Source organism: Halichoerus grypus, chromosome 14 (assembly GCF_964656455.1).
Source record: "Halichoerus grypus chromosome 14, mHalGry1.hap1.1, whole genome shotgun sequence".
Lineage (NCBI taxonomy): Eukaryota > Metazoa > Chordata > Mammalia > Carnivora > Phocidae > Halichoerus > Halichoerus grypus.
In genome coordinates this window covers 90,638,365-90,650,622 of record NC_135725.1, presented here as the reverse complement: position 1 = coordinate 90,650,622, position 12,258 = coordinate 90,638,365, and the positions used below count along the sequence as shown (strand labels likewise).

At 59.2% G+C, this 12,258-nt stretch overlaps 1 protein-coding gene across 5 annotated transcripts in view; it reads right to left on the bottom strand.

The window, feature by feature from the left end:
* ADAMTS13 (ADAM metallopeptidase with thrombospondin type 1 motif 13) overlaps positions 1-12,200 on the bottom strand; it is a 30,473-nt gene extending 18,273 nt beyond the window's left edge. For 2 of the 5 annotated variants that reach the window (XM_036108344.2, XM_036108335.2), the window contains exons 1-11: positions 11,615-11,868; positions 9,369-9,480; positions 8,969-9,035; positions 7,662-7,942; positions 6,597-6,756; positions 5,414-5,556; positions 3,449-3,532; positions 3,136-3,260; positions 2,868-3,014; positions 1,305-1,445; positions 539-701 (exon numbers count right to left, since the gene is read on the bottom strand). In XM_036108344.2, coding sequence (XP_035964237.2) covers positions 539-701; positions 1,305-1,445; positions 2,868-3,014; positions 3,136-3,260; positions 3,449-3,532; positions 5,414-5,556; positions 6,597-6,756; positions 7,662-7,942; positions 8,969-9,035; positions 9,369-9,480; positions 11,615-11,643 — 1,452 coding nt within the window. In that variant the 5' untranslated portion in view covers positions 11,644-11,868. Of the gene's footprint in view, positions 1-538; positions 702-1,304; positions 1,446-2,867; positions 3,015-3,135; positions 3,261-3,448; positions 3,533-5,413; positions 5,557-6,596; positions 6,757-7,661; positions 7,943-8,968; positions 9,036-9,368; positions 9,481-11,614; positions 11,869-12,099 lie in introns of those variants that run through there. The other 3 variants (XM_036108326.2, XM_036108330.2, XM_078061983.1) reach the window with 3 other exon arrangements.
* Positions 12,201-12,258: the final 58 nt, after the last annotated feature.

Sequence of the window (12,258 nt, the reverse complement as noted above, 5' to 3'; positions counted from 1 at the left end):
TAGATCAAAGAAAATGTTCTAATATGTAATATTAATGTATTTGTATTTACAACACTTACACAACATTTATAAAAATACTGATAATAAGTCTTAATATTTTGTATGGAGGGAGAGGCCCACAAAGGCAAAGGTGCCTGGGGCCCATGAAAGTCCGGTGCAGCCAGGGAGGAAGTCTGTCTTTGGGATGCCTGCCCCTTTCATCTTCCCTCCCCCTGCCAGCTCACACTCCTGCTATAGGGTTCGGTTTGGAGGTCACTTCTTCTGGAAAGCCCTCCAGGTTCCCATCGGGTTGGAAGCCTTTGGTAACTGCCTATTTAAGTTCCACGTCCAGGGACGCAGGAGCCTGCCAGGGCCGGCTCTATAATAATTTGTGGGACACAGTCAAAATGGGGAACAAACATGGGGACTCTTGTTAAAAAATTAAGAATTTTAAGAAGTGACTGACAGCCTAGCCCAGTGGAGCTCACAGCGCGGAGCGCTGGGCGCGGGTGGAGGGAGCACAGGTTGGGGTGCGGACAGGCGGGCGGGCGGGACTCACGAGGTGCTCCCTGCTGAAGGTGCAGGCCACAGCCGCAGCCCCAAAGGCCACCCGGCACTGCTCGTCGGCGCCGTAGAGGAGGCCGGGCTGCGCCTGCGGAGGGCGCCCCGCGGCCCTGGCCTGCGGCTCTGGCGGGTCCCGCATGCAGTGCGCCCGTCCTGCGCTGCGACAAGGCCGCGGCTCAGGCTCGGGTGGACACGGGGTGGGGGCGGGATGGGGGAGGATGGGAGTCCTCAGCGCGTACCCGCACCGACAGCCGGCCTTGGGCTGGGACCAGGCTCGAGCCCGGAGCCAGGGCGGAGCGGAGGTAGGGCCGGAGCAGATGCCCGGCGCGATGCAGCGGGGAGGAGGGGGATGCGGCAGACGGGGGTTGGACTGGGGAGCGGGTGGGATGGAGGGTCGAGGCAAAGGCAGGGTGGGGCAGAACTGAGGGGCGGGCGCAGAAGCGGGTGCGATGGAAGAGCAGGTGCGCGGGAGTGGGAGGGAATGAGGGAGCCGGCACAGGGCAGTGTGAACGGAGGGAGGGGCGCGCCCGCGGAGGGGTAGGTGGAAGGGTGGGTGCAGGGGCGTGGCGGAGGGTGGAGGAGTGCGCCGGAGAGGTGATGGGGGCCCACGGGGAGGAGGACGCGGGGAGGCGATAGGACTGAACAGAGCGCTGGGCAGCGCTGGGGCAGATGGAGGGGTGGGTCTGGGGGACAAGTAGGGGCGCGCCCCGCGTGGAGATGGGGGCGCGGGGAGGGCTGGGCGGGGTGGCGGATGCAGCTACCTGAGCAGGTGCAGCAGTTGCCGGCGGCTGCAGGCGGACCACGAGAGGTCGGTCCGGGCGGGCGCTGCGTCCTGGGACGCCATCACGTGGCCGCTGGGCCCGCAGCCGCTGCCGGGCGCACCGTCGTGCTCCACGCCCAAGCTGTGCCGGGGGCGGCAACGCTGAGGGTCCCCTCGCGAACCCACCCCCTCCAACCCCCCTCCAGTCCAGGCCTGGCCGGAGTCCGGCAGCGCGGCGGCGTGGTTTCACACCCCAGCGGCCTCCCGACCCTGCCTCAGTTTCCCACCCGAGAGAGCACTGGATCAACCAGGGAGTTCCTGCCTCTTCCGGCTAATAAATATCAAAAGGCTTTAAAAATGTTGAGACCAAACTAATCCTGGGCGTTATAAGTCAGGGAGGATGGGGTCCCGAGGCACCTTGGGGGGTCGGGGCTGCCGGTGATTATTTGCTGGATCTGTGGGCTGGCTCAGGGTGGGAAAATTCATCCACTGCCTGTATCATAAGGTTAATAAAAAAGTCGAGAAAATGTGCAGGCCTTTGGCCACGGTCTCCACTCCCAGTGGGTGCTTTTCAAAACCTTCTTTAAAAAAAACAAAAACAAACAAAAAACAACATTTTTCCTCCAGACAAGACAGATGGAGGCATTATGGGGGTGGGGTGGGGGTTGGGGGCGTCAAGGGCAGGTGCAGGAACCAGGGTAAAGGTGGAGCTGTTGTGGGCTGATGGGGGCGTGAGGAGCCCAGGCTCGCTGGGCACCTGAGCCACCCACAGAGATGGGGTGTGGGGGATTCCACAGCAGAACTCAAAGGGGCCTTAAGGCCTGGGGGCAGGTGGGGGCTGGGGGGAAGGAGCACAGACTCACTCTTTACTTTAGGACTCTCTGTACTGTCCGACTTTTTACAGCAAGTGGTTATTACTTTCATAATGAAAAGACTAAAAATCATCAAGGAAAGAAGCTCGCCACTTGGGGTAAATGACAATAGACAGGAACAAAGATTTGCCTACAGAATGCAGAATGCTCATAACAGGAAAAATTTGGAAACAACCTAAAAAGCCAACAATGGGGGATTAGTTAAATAAATTACAGTGCATACCAAAAAAAAATTATAAAAGATCTGGGAAAAAAATGTTTGGGATGTATTGTTCCATTAAAAAACCAGGAACAAAACAATAGACAATATAATCCCGAGTTTGCAAATAAAAAATTATGTGTGTGGGTAAGAAATGACTAAAACATAAAATGTGAGCAGATGTTATCCCTAAGTGGTAGGATCTGGGATAATTTTGACAGCCCGCTTTTTCTTTACCTGAATTTCCTAGAAACCTTATTTTCTAATTTTGTCTTGCTTGTTTTTTGGGGTGTTTTTTTTAATCACCCGGTAATCAAGAAGTATCAGATTTCCCAGCCCTTGTCCCTCCCCCACCCCCAGGTCCACTGGGGCCAAGGGTATTAGGTTCCTTCAGCAGAATCTTCCGGGGCCCAACGCCAGCCTCGACGTGACCTGTGACCTCCTGGGAGCCCCGGTCAGCTCCTGGGCCACAGCGTGGGGACAGGATGCCTACCTGTGCCCAATCTCATGGGCGATGGTGACCCCCAGGTCAAAGCCAGTATCCTCAGTTATGAGGCAGCTCCAGGAGGACGAGCAAGCACCCCCCAGCTGGGTGACCCCCCGAACCTGCCGGTTACCATCAGGTAACTCCAGGTCAAACCTTGGGAAGAGAGAACAGACACCTGGGTGGTGCTGAGGTGCCTGCCCACAGCCAGACTGCCTTTGCAGAGATGGGGAGCAGCTCCCAAGCGGGCTGGCGTGCCCCTGGGGAGCGCGGCTACCTGGTGATGTAGAGGACCAGGTCGGCATGCCCGGGCTCTGTGTCGTCCTCGGGGTTGACGGTCCTGCTCCACTCACAGACACTCAGCAGCGACGCAGTGATGTTGGCTGTGATATTCGGAGCATCCTGGGGGATCAGTAACAAAGCCCATGTTTATGAGAGCTGCACCGATGGGGTGCTGACAGCCGCTGGCCTCTCGGTCCTCACCGCAGCCCTGTTACTATGCATGCTAGAGGGGGGGAGACCCACAGGAAGAGGTAAAGAGAACAGAAGTGGGTTTTCCAGTGACTCTGGGCTTCCGGCTCGGTGCCTACCTCAGGCTGGGTCAGGATGACCATCTTCACTAGATGTACTCGGAACTGAGCCCCCAGGGACGGGTCCCTCAGCAGCTCTGACCCCTGTGGAAGGGCAGGAGAGAGAGATGACTCATGTGGGCTGGCGTGGCCTGATTGGTGGGCTCGGGCCCGGAGAAGATGCTCCATCAGCACAGGGGAAGATGCTAGTGCTTGGGCGGGGAACGATCCACAGGGATGGGCAGGTGTGCACTGGTCCTCCCCTTGCTCAGGGCTCAAGAAGGCCAACACATACACACACACACACACACACACAAAACAACCCGGAAACAACGGGATGCAAATAGTTATTAATCTAGAACATTCCATTCCAACACTGCTCCCCTCTCACCAGATTCACCCTGTCCTTTCTCTTTTCTGCCCATCCACCTGAAACACCGCTCTCTGCTTATTTAACCTGCGCATCTCCATGAGGCGGCATGAGGCCCTCCCTCCCTCCACAAGCCCCTTCCTGGGTACCCCAGAGAGAAGGCTCCCCCCACCCCCAGCCAGCCCCCTGGCTCTCTCTCGGCGCATGTGTCAAGATGCCGATCGCGGTTGACTTGTGTGGCTGTTGGCACCAGCTTGTCCTCTGAATTACACGTGGCACCGCGAGAGCACTCGGCTGTCACCGGCCTCAGCGGGCCTGAGCCTGAATCCAAGCTCCACTGCTTCCCTTCCCCAGCTGCTCGGGATCCTGTTAACTGACCCTGGAAGCCCAGGTTCCTTATCTGTGAAATGGAGGGAGAGCCTTCCGTGGCTATTAGCAGGCTCAGGAACAAAGCAGCTGGTACACAGTGGGCGTCCGTCGTCTGGGCAGGAGCCAGGCTGGCACCTACCACCCTCCCGGGTCCTCAGAAGGCACATCAAACGAGCAGAGGGAGTATGGCACCATCACCGGGTGTCAGCATATTAGAGGTGGGACCCCCAGTGCTTGAAAACAAGAGCTTTCAAGTGACTCAAAGGAAATGCTGTTGGCCTCCCGGGCTGCAGGCAGAAACCTTAGGCTCCCTGTGGGCTTGGGTCAGGTCTGCAAGGGGGCGGGACTCCAGGGGTGTGGCCCTGGGACCCAGAGGCCCAGAAAACACAAGGGGACAGGGACGGGTCGGGAGGCCTGGGGCTCTGAGCCTGGGGGGACATTTCCTTTTGCCCCAAACAGGTGGCCATCCCTGAGGCTGGGCACAAAGTGGTGCTGATTACCGCACATTCTTGGGGGCAGCCCGCCCTCCAGGGCCAGCTTACAAGTGGGCAGCCCTCTCCTTGCAGTGTTGGTCCTAATATCCTGATGCTGTGGAAGCTTCCATGGCAGCCTAGAGCAGTCACTGTGTGTGTGGGGGTCCCACGTGCATTCTCTAGTTGCAGGCACGGGGTCTCATGGAGTCTGTTACATTACGCGTGAGCACTCGGTTGTTGAGCACCTGTCTCTTTGCTGACTCCGTCTCTCTGCTAACACTCAGTGGGAGTCGTACTTCTCACCCCACCTTCACCCCTAAAGCCAAGTGAAGGAGAGGCCGGCAGCAATGGGGGTGCCCACAAGAAGAGGGCCAGCAGTGCTGGCCAAGGTGCCCATGGAGCAAATGGGCTTCAGGACAGAGGCCAGATTTGAGAGTCCCCTGGAGAGAAGGGACCCAAGGAGCAAGAGGCTGTGGGGTGCACTAGGGAGCCAAGAGGGGTCCCAGGACCTCACCCACCTCCACTCCAGGTGAGGGAGGGGAGGAGGAAGCAAAGGGCAGGCCGCACCCTTCCCCACCCCAAGGCCCTGGGCCCCAAGCATGACCCCAGCCTTAGGGTTACACCTGAGTTCAACCCGAGTTCAAACTACCAGGTAAGCCAGCCCACTCACATTCCGTTCCAAGTCCCTGGCATGGGGCGCCGTATCCAGAGGCCCAAGTCCCACGCCTAATGGTCAGCACCATCCAAGGAGCCCGCTCCACAAGGAACACTCACCATGTTGAGGTTAGTGAGCACGTAGCGCTCAGTGTCCTCCTGGTGAGCCTGATAGACGTCGGGGCCCACGGCCACCAGCAACTCCAGGTGCAGGACACTCCCGGCAGCCCATCTCCGGACGCGAGGGTAAGGAGGATGGCCTGCTGAGGGAGGAGGCAGGGCTGACAGCAAAGGTTCTAGAAAGCAGATGACCTGTGGCTTTGGCCACCCACAGCCAGGTCTTTCCTGGGCTGGGAGACACCGTGTGAGCCCTGTCCCTGCCACTTCCCACTATGGAGTTTAGGGAGTCAGGGGTCCTCAGCTTTCTCATGGGGAATGTGGGGAGCAGGGAATACCTGCCTCCCAGGTGGGTGAGCACGCCGGGAGCGGGCCTGGGCTGTGCCCACTCTCAGCCCCTACCTCTGGCCCTCCGGGAGCTGGCCTCGAGGGTTGAGGGTCCCAAGCTGTCAGAAGTCACTTTCTGCGGTGACTGTGAGAACCAGGTGGCTAGCCCAAGAGACTGCTGGGTCTTGGATTCCACCCCACCCCGAGGGCCAGATCGCATTAGTGACCAGGCATTCCGGGGCATCTGAAAGGGCCCAGTGGCAGTGCAGGGCCCAAGGAGGGAGCTATTGTGAAGCCTTTTTGTCCTTTGGGTCTCCCCAAAGCCCCGGGCACTGGCTCTGCCTCCTTGATGCCCCTCTGGGCACCTCCTGGAGAGCTGAACAGGGTCATTCCAAGATGACAAGGAGAGCCCAAGAGAGCGCCCTGCCTGCCCCTGGATGCAGCCCGGGGGATGGACGAGCAGGCCTGGGAGACAGCAGAGCCAGCTCCAATCCTGGTCGTGCCCTGGAGCCGTCGTGTCAGCCCTGAGCGGCCACTCCCTGTCTTTGGGCCTCCGTGTTCCGTCTGTACTAGCAACAAATAGCAGTAAGCGATGTCCTGCCAACAGCGCACGTCTGAGAACATGCTTTGTAAGCTATGAAGAGCTGTTCGTCTACCTGTCCCCCAGGTAGAAAACTGGGCACATGGCTGATGGCCGGCCACGTATTCCCCTGGCCTACCCACTCCCCAGCATCCTCACGAAGATGGTTCACTCACGTTTGTGGCATTTTGCATGGCCACCTGGGCGTCGGGGAGAGCTGGCCCTCCCCCAGAGCTGTCCCCAAGGGCAGCTCCACCCTCCCTCTCCCAGGGGCTGTACCTTGGATAACTTCTGGGGCCTTGGGGGCTGTGGGGGCCTTGGGTACAGGCCTGTGGATCAGGTGGGGCTGGGAACGAACCCAGGGAGGCACAAGTTCCCAGTGCCGCCTCCTCACCGGCTGGACGTAGAACCTGTCCGCACCCACCAGGATGTTGCCCTCCTAGAGAAGAGAGAGCAGCCTGGCACAGAGGCCACCGGCCCCGCTGCATGACAGGGCCTCTCTGGGACGTCACAGCACTGGGCACGGACCTGCCCTGAGCTCTCTCCAAGGGCTCCTCTCCAAGTCCAGCGTCCCCACGCCCATCCTTGTGGGACAGCTGGGGACCTGGGCCCTTCTGGGTCCGTGCTTACTGCTACACCTGCTTCCAGCCTAACCCCCCCACTCTGGTCCTCCCTCACGTCGTGGCCTTTGAACCCCAGGCTGCAGGGTCTGGGAGAGACACTGGTGGGATTCCTCGTGTACAGAAATGGAGGGGGCCTCAAGGGACTAGCTAGGCCCATGCTAACAGACAGCACGGCAGTCACCAGACTGACCCGGAGTGGCATGTGTCCCGGCCCATACTGGGCTGCCCAACGCAGCAACCACAGAGGGGCACGTAATGACATAAGTGGCTCTGGCTTGACCGATGCATCGTGACAGATTTCCATGGACACCTGACACCAGGTCTCATGACAAACCAAGATACCTCATCATTTCTCGGTTGAAGAGCCTGAGATCCAACCGAGTGACTGGTCCAAGGTCATCTGGACTAAGGGACAGAGCTGGAATCTGAACTCAAAGGGCGGACTGCCAAGCCCTGGCTCTCTCCATCCCGTGGCCCCCTGGATTCACAACGGCTCTGCCACCTGCTAGCCGGGCGGCCTTGGGAAACTCAGCCAGTTTTTCTGAGCCTCCGTGGAACATGCCCTCATGGGGCCTGGCATGAGGCAAAGATCTAATGTAGTGTCCTCCCGCACATCTGGCTGGGCAGAAGGGAGCTGGGGGACCTGTCGGCACCGTGGGGGTCCCACCAAACACGCCCTCAGCACGGCCTCTCCCCGATGCTGAGCCGGGCTCCCACTCACCAAGTGGCCCGAGCAGTAAGTGACTCTGGCCACGGCGCCCAGGGGCAGCAGGGGGTGGCCTCCCGTGAAGCAGAGATGGGGCGGCCGCCTCAGGAGCCGGAGGGAGGCGTTCAGCACGCGCTCGCTGGTGAAGGAGGCGGTGAGGAGGCTCTGCTCCAGCGGGAAAGAGATGGTGAAGAGCCGGCCCCAGGCGTGCAGGGAGCAGCGTGGGGCCCTGCAGGGCGGCCCCTGGGGCCCCTCTTCACAGATGCAGCTGAGAGGGGCCACATCGAATGGAGGTCCTGCAGGAGAGAGGAGGCTGCCTTGCTCAGCCCTGCTCGGCCCTCCCGGTCTTCTTGCCCGGGAGAGGGGGCCCCATTCGTTCCCTTTGGTGCATGGGGACACGTGCTGGCCTGAAACCCCGGGGGGGGGAGAGCCTGGGTTCAAATTCAGCCCTTCCCAGCTTGCAGAGGGGTGAACTGCAAGTTGCCTCTCCCATCTGGGCCTCGCCCTGGGGCAGACCAGCACTCGGCACACTAGCCTCACCCCACGACAGGGTTTCACGAGGGGTGGCATGAACCCCAACAGGCAGAGCAGGTCCAAGCACAGCCTCTGTGGCCTCTAGGAAAAGCAGGCGCCCAAGGCCAGCCTCACCATCCTTCTCCACCCATCTGCCTCACCCCTAAGGAGCCCCCAGAGAGCTGCAGGGACCTGGAGTCCTGATACACAAGTTTCTGGTCCCCACTCCCACCCCTAGGCAGCCCCAAGCAGGGCTCAGTGTGCATCTGACCCAGGCCACGGAGAATTCAGTCGTAAGTGGGACGTCCCTTCTTTCTCTCCAGCCTGACCACTAGCCCACCCTGCCTCTGTTTCCCAGCAGCCTTGAGATCAACGGCCTAACTTGGAAAGGGGGCTGGCACCCCAGAGAAGTCCACAGATGTGGCCGAGAGTGACAGGAAGGCCCTGGCTGGAGCTTGAGCCAGCGCCTATCTTGTTTCTCACAGAAAGGATAAATATTTCCATCCATGACCAGAAACCACAAGAGCTCCTGCAGCTCCCCCAGCCCAAGGGAGGCCCCCGGGGCAAAAGGGACCAGCTAATTAGTAACCATTCCCTTGAGATGTTGAGCAGAGCCCGGGGTCAGAACCCCAGCTTGGTCCAGAACACCCAGACCAGCTTTTACGGACTTGGCAGAAGTCCAGAGTTAATTAACAGGAACGACGGCAGCTTCTTGGACCTCCTCCCCCCAGCAGAGCCCTGACTCAAGGAGGATGTGCCCCTCAGGCCCTGAAGAACTCCCCCTGCTAAAGAGACTCCTCGACAAGTACCTTTTAAAGTAGCTTCAGGGCCAAAATAAGAAGTCACTTCCTCTGGCTCCAAAGCCTGAAGAAATTGCTGCAAGACAGAAAGGACAAGGGAGAAGAGAGGAGGGAGAGGGGGTGGCAGAGGGACAAGGCAAGGGGGGGAATCGAGGTGGGGGGTAGGGGAGGAGGACGCAGTACCAACAAGCCCATTCCTTTCTCAGCGAGCATACTCCATCCCCGAAACCCCAAGCTCAGATCCACCCCCCCAGTTCAAACCCCAAAGCTGAAAGAACACCCCCACTCTGCCCAAAGGCTGTTGGGCAGTTCCCTCTCTCCCCAGGGCACCCTCCTTCAGCACCCAGAAGAGCTCAGATGCCCGGCCCCAGGGCTCCCCAAACACCTCCACGCCTGCAGACTCACCCACCTGCTGGAAATCAGAGAGACCCCAGCAGCCCAGAAGAAAGAAGGCAGAAGTGAGAACTGCCCCCACGCCTCTCCCCCAGGGGTGAGACTCCCTCATCCTCAGGAAAACCAGCCTGTAGCAGAGGGAGAGAGCTTTGTGACTGGAAATGCAGCCGGTGTGGAATGTAGTAGACCCCGGTGGGCGGGACGATGAGGCTGTGTTTACTCTTGGGAGCTTCCTCTGGGGGCAGGGGCTATGGGAGTGGGCAGCCTGCAGACTCTTGCACTGAGGCGGGTCCTCCGTCCAGAGCACCGGATCCTACGCCCTGGGATGGGGCTGGGCCAAGCAGGGCAGTCAGGAGGAGGGAGCACTGGACCAGGGATCTCGCAGATGTGGCTTCAGGCATGACTCTATAACCAAGGCTGGGTTACTCTCTCCTGACTGATGAGATCCTGTGCATTCCAGCTCCAACAACCCGCTCCCCTCTGCTGACACCCCATGATCTGTCCCGCTCTCCACTCCTCATTCCCTTTGTCAAGCTAAAATTGTCAGGAGGCAATCATTACACAAGCTCATTTATTTGGGATCGAAGAATTGCAATTCAGGGCACAGAGATTTGGGTCACAATCCAAATAATGCCCCACTAGGGAGCAAAAGTCAGGAGCATTCACAGCAAAAATAGTCTGGCTGTGTACGTTGCTTACAGAGAATTTTTGATTGGCGTTGCAACAGAAAAGAAATCTTTATAATATAAATCTGGACTAAGGCTAACAGTAAGCAGTCTTTCACTGTAGGAGGGTTGCAAGTGTTCAGGCTAGGTCCCTGGAATATTTGCACTTTGGCCCAGTTCAAAAGTTCACAGTTCCACGGGTGAGGATGGGGAGGACGTGCATGCGGCCCATCTCCTTAATGGATTCCTGGCTCCATTTTAAAACCCCTGGACATAGTGACCCTGTTTCATTTCACCTCCTCACCCAGTGCAGATCCCGGGCCCCCCACTATACTCACGTCTCACAAACACTCCTCTGCCTCACCCCCTCCCTCTCAGCTACTGACTATTCAGTGTCTGCCCCCGATGGACAGTCACAGAACCAGGCGAGGTGGCACCATGCTGCCCTCAGCATCACAGACCACCTGGCAGCCCACTCCACTTTCCGGAAGGTTCTCGGTCACACTCTCCCAAGCACTGTTTCCATCTCTCTCACACCTCCAGGACTCCACGCCCAACTCAGCTGACAGCTAGCAGGGGGACTGTGCAGGTTCCCTGCCTCCGTGTCCTCTGTAATCCCAGAGGCTGTGCAGGTTCCATCCTGGGCCAGTCTGCTTTCCTCTCCCAGGCCTGATCTGCGTGACTGCCTGAGGCTCTCCCTGCCCATCCCACATTTCCCCCTTTATCTTTCCCAGGAACGCCATCCCAGTTCATGCTGTGGGCTCCTGACTATCTCTGTGACTGCTCCGCGGAGACCCAGAAGAACACACTGCCCCCTAATCCAAGCTCATCACCGCTGGCCTGGGCATCGGTCATGGGCTCCCACCTGGCCTCCCCACTCTCTCGAGAGCGCCCTCCCCGTCCCATCTCTCACAGAGTGGCAGTGGTCCTTTAAGAACTCAAGTCAGACTGCGTCACCCCCCAGCTTTAAAGCATTCAATGGCTTCCCCTGCCCTTAGAGTAAAATGTCCAAACCCCTTCCTGCAGCCTCCGGGGCTCTGGAATCACAGATTACACTGGTCCTGCTGTTCTCTGCCTGCATCTCTAAGCCTCTCCCCTTTGCACACAGAGCCTTAGCCACACCAGTCTGCTTCCCGATCCTCAGACGCGGCAAGGGCTTTGCTGCTCTTCCCTGAGCCCTGGTTTTCCCTTCAGGTTTCCTCTCACATGTCACCTGCTCAAAGAGACCCTCCCTTAGGACCTGATCTAAGTGGCCCCCAGGTAGGGTTGCCACATTCAGAAGATAAAAATCAGGACACTCAGTTAAATTTCAATTTTGCATAAATGATGAATACTTTTTGTTTTAGTCTAAGTATGCCCCCAATATTGCCACTACTGCATCGGGCATATTTATACTAAAAATTATTCTTTATCTGAAATTCCCACTTCTCTGGGCATCCTGCAGGTTGTCTGGTAACCACACCACCCGCAGGGGTCAACCTCTTCCCAGCATCTCTGTTATCACCTTCACGGCAGTTACTGGTACCCAAAATTACCTGGTTGGTTTGTGAGTTGTCTCCCTGAAAGCCCCCCACCCCCCCCACACACACAGACTCACGTGGAAGCTTTCGGGAAGCTGAGGCTCATCCGCAGGATTAATCAAGGCACCGAGGGGCCAGGCAAAGGGGTGCTGGTGATTTATTGTCACCGCTGTTGAATAAAATAATACACAGCGTTGTTACAATGCTTCCTCATTGCTATCGGCTGTGGCTTAAGAGCCTCTGCAGCCCCGTTGCGCGGAGGTCGTCCTTCCGTCCCCGGGCCTCAGTTTCCCCACTCGGGGAGGAAGGAGGGGCGGAGCCCGGGCCGCCCAGCTGGGGGGCGTGGCCCCGGGCCGGCGCGCCGTCCGCTCCGCCCCCGGCTCCCCCCACGCCCGCCCCCGGCCCGGCCGTCCAGCGCCCCCTCGCGGCCGCCTGCGCCCCCGCGCTCGGCCGGCCCAGCCGCGGTGGTACACCGACGCCGGCCCCCCAGTTGCCTTCCGGCGTCCTCCTTTCTCATCCCCGTCCCGGCTCTTGGAAGATCCTGGGCCTCCCCGAACCCCACCCTCGGTCATGGAGCCCGACGCCGCTCGCTGGGGCGGTGAACCTTCTCCCAGGCGGACGGAGAGCCCCGCTCTTCCCCGGGCCGTGCGGAACCAGGGGCGGAGGCCCGGTTTCCAGCGGGTCCGGCAGAGAAGAGCACTTCCGGGGACGGGAGTGCACG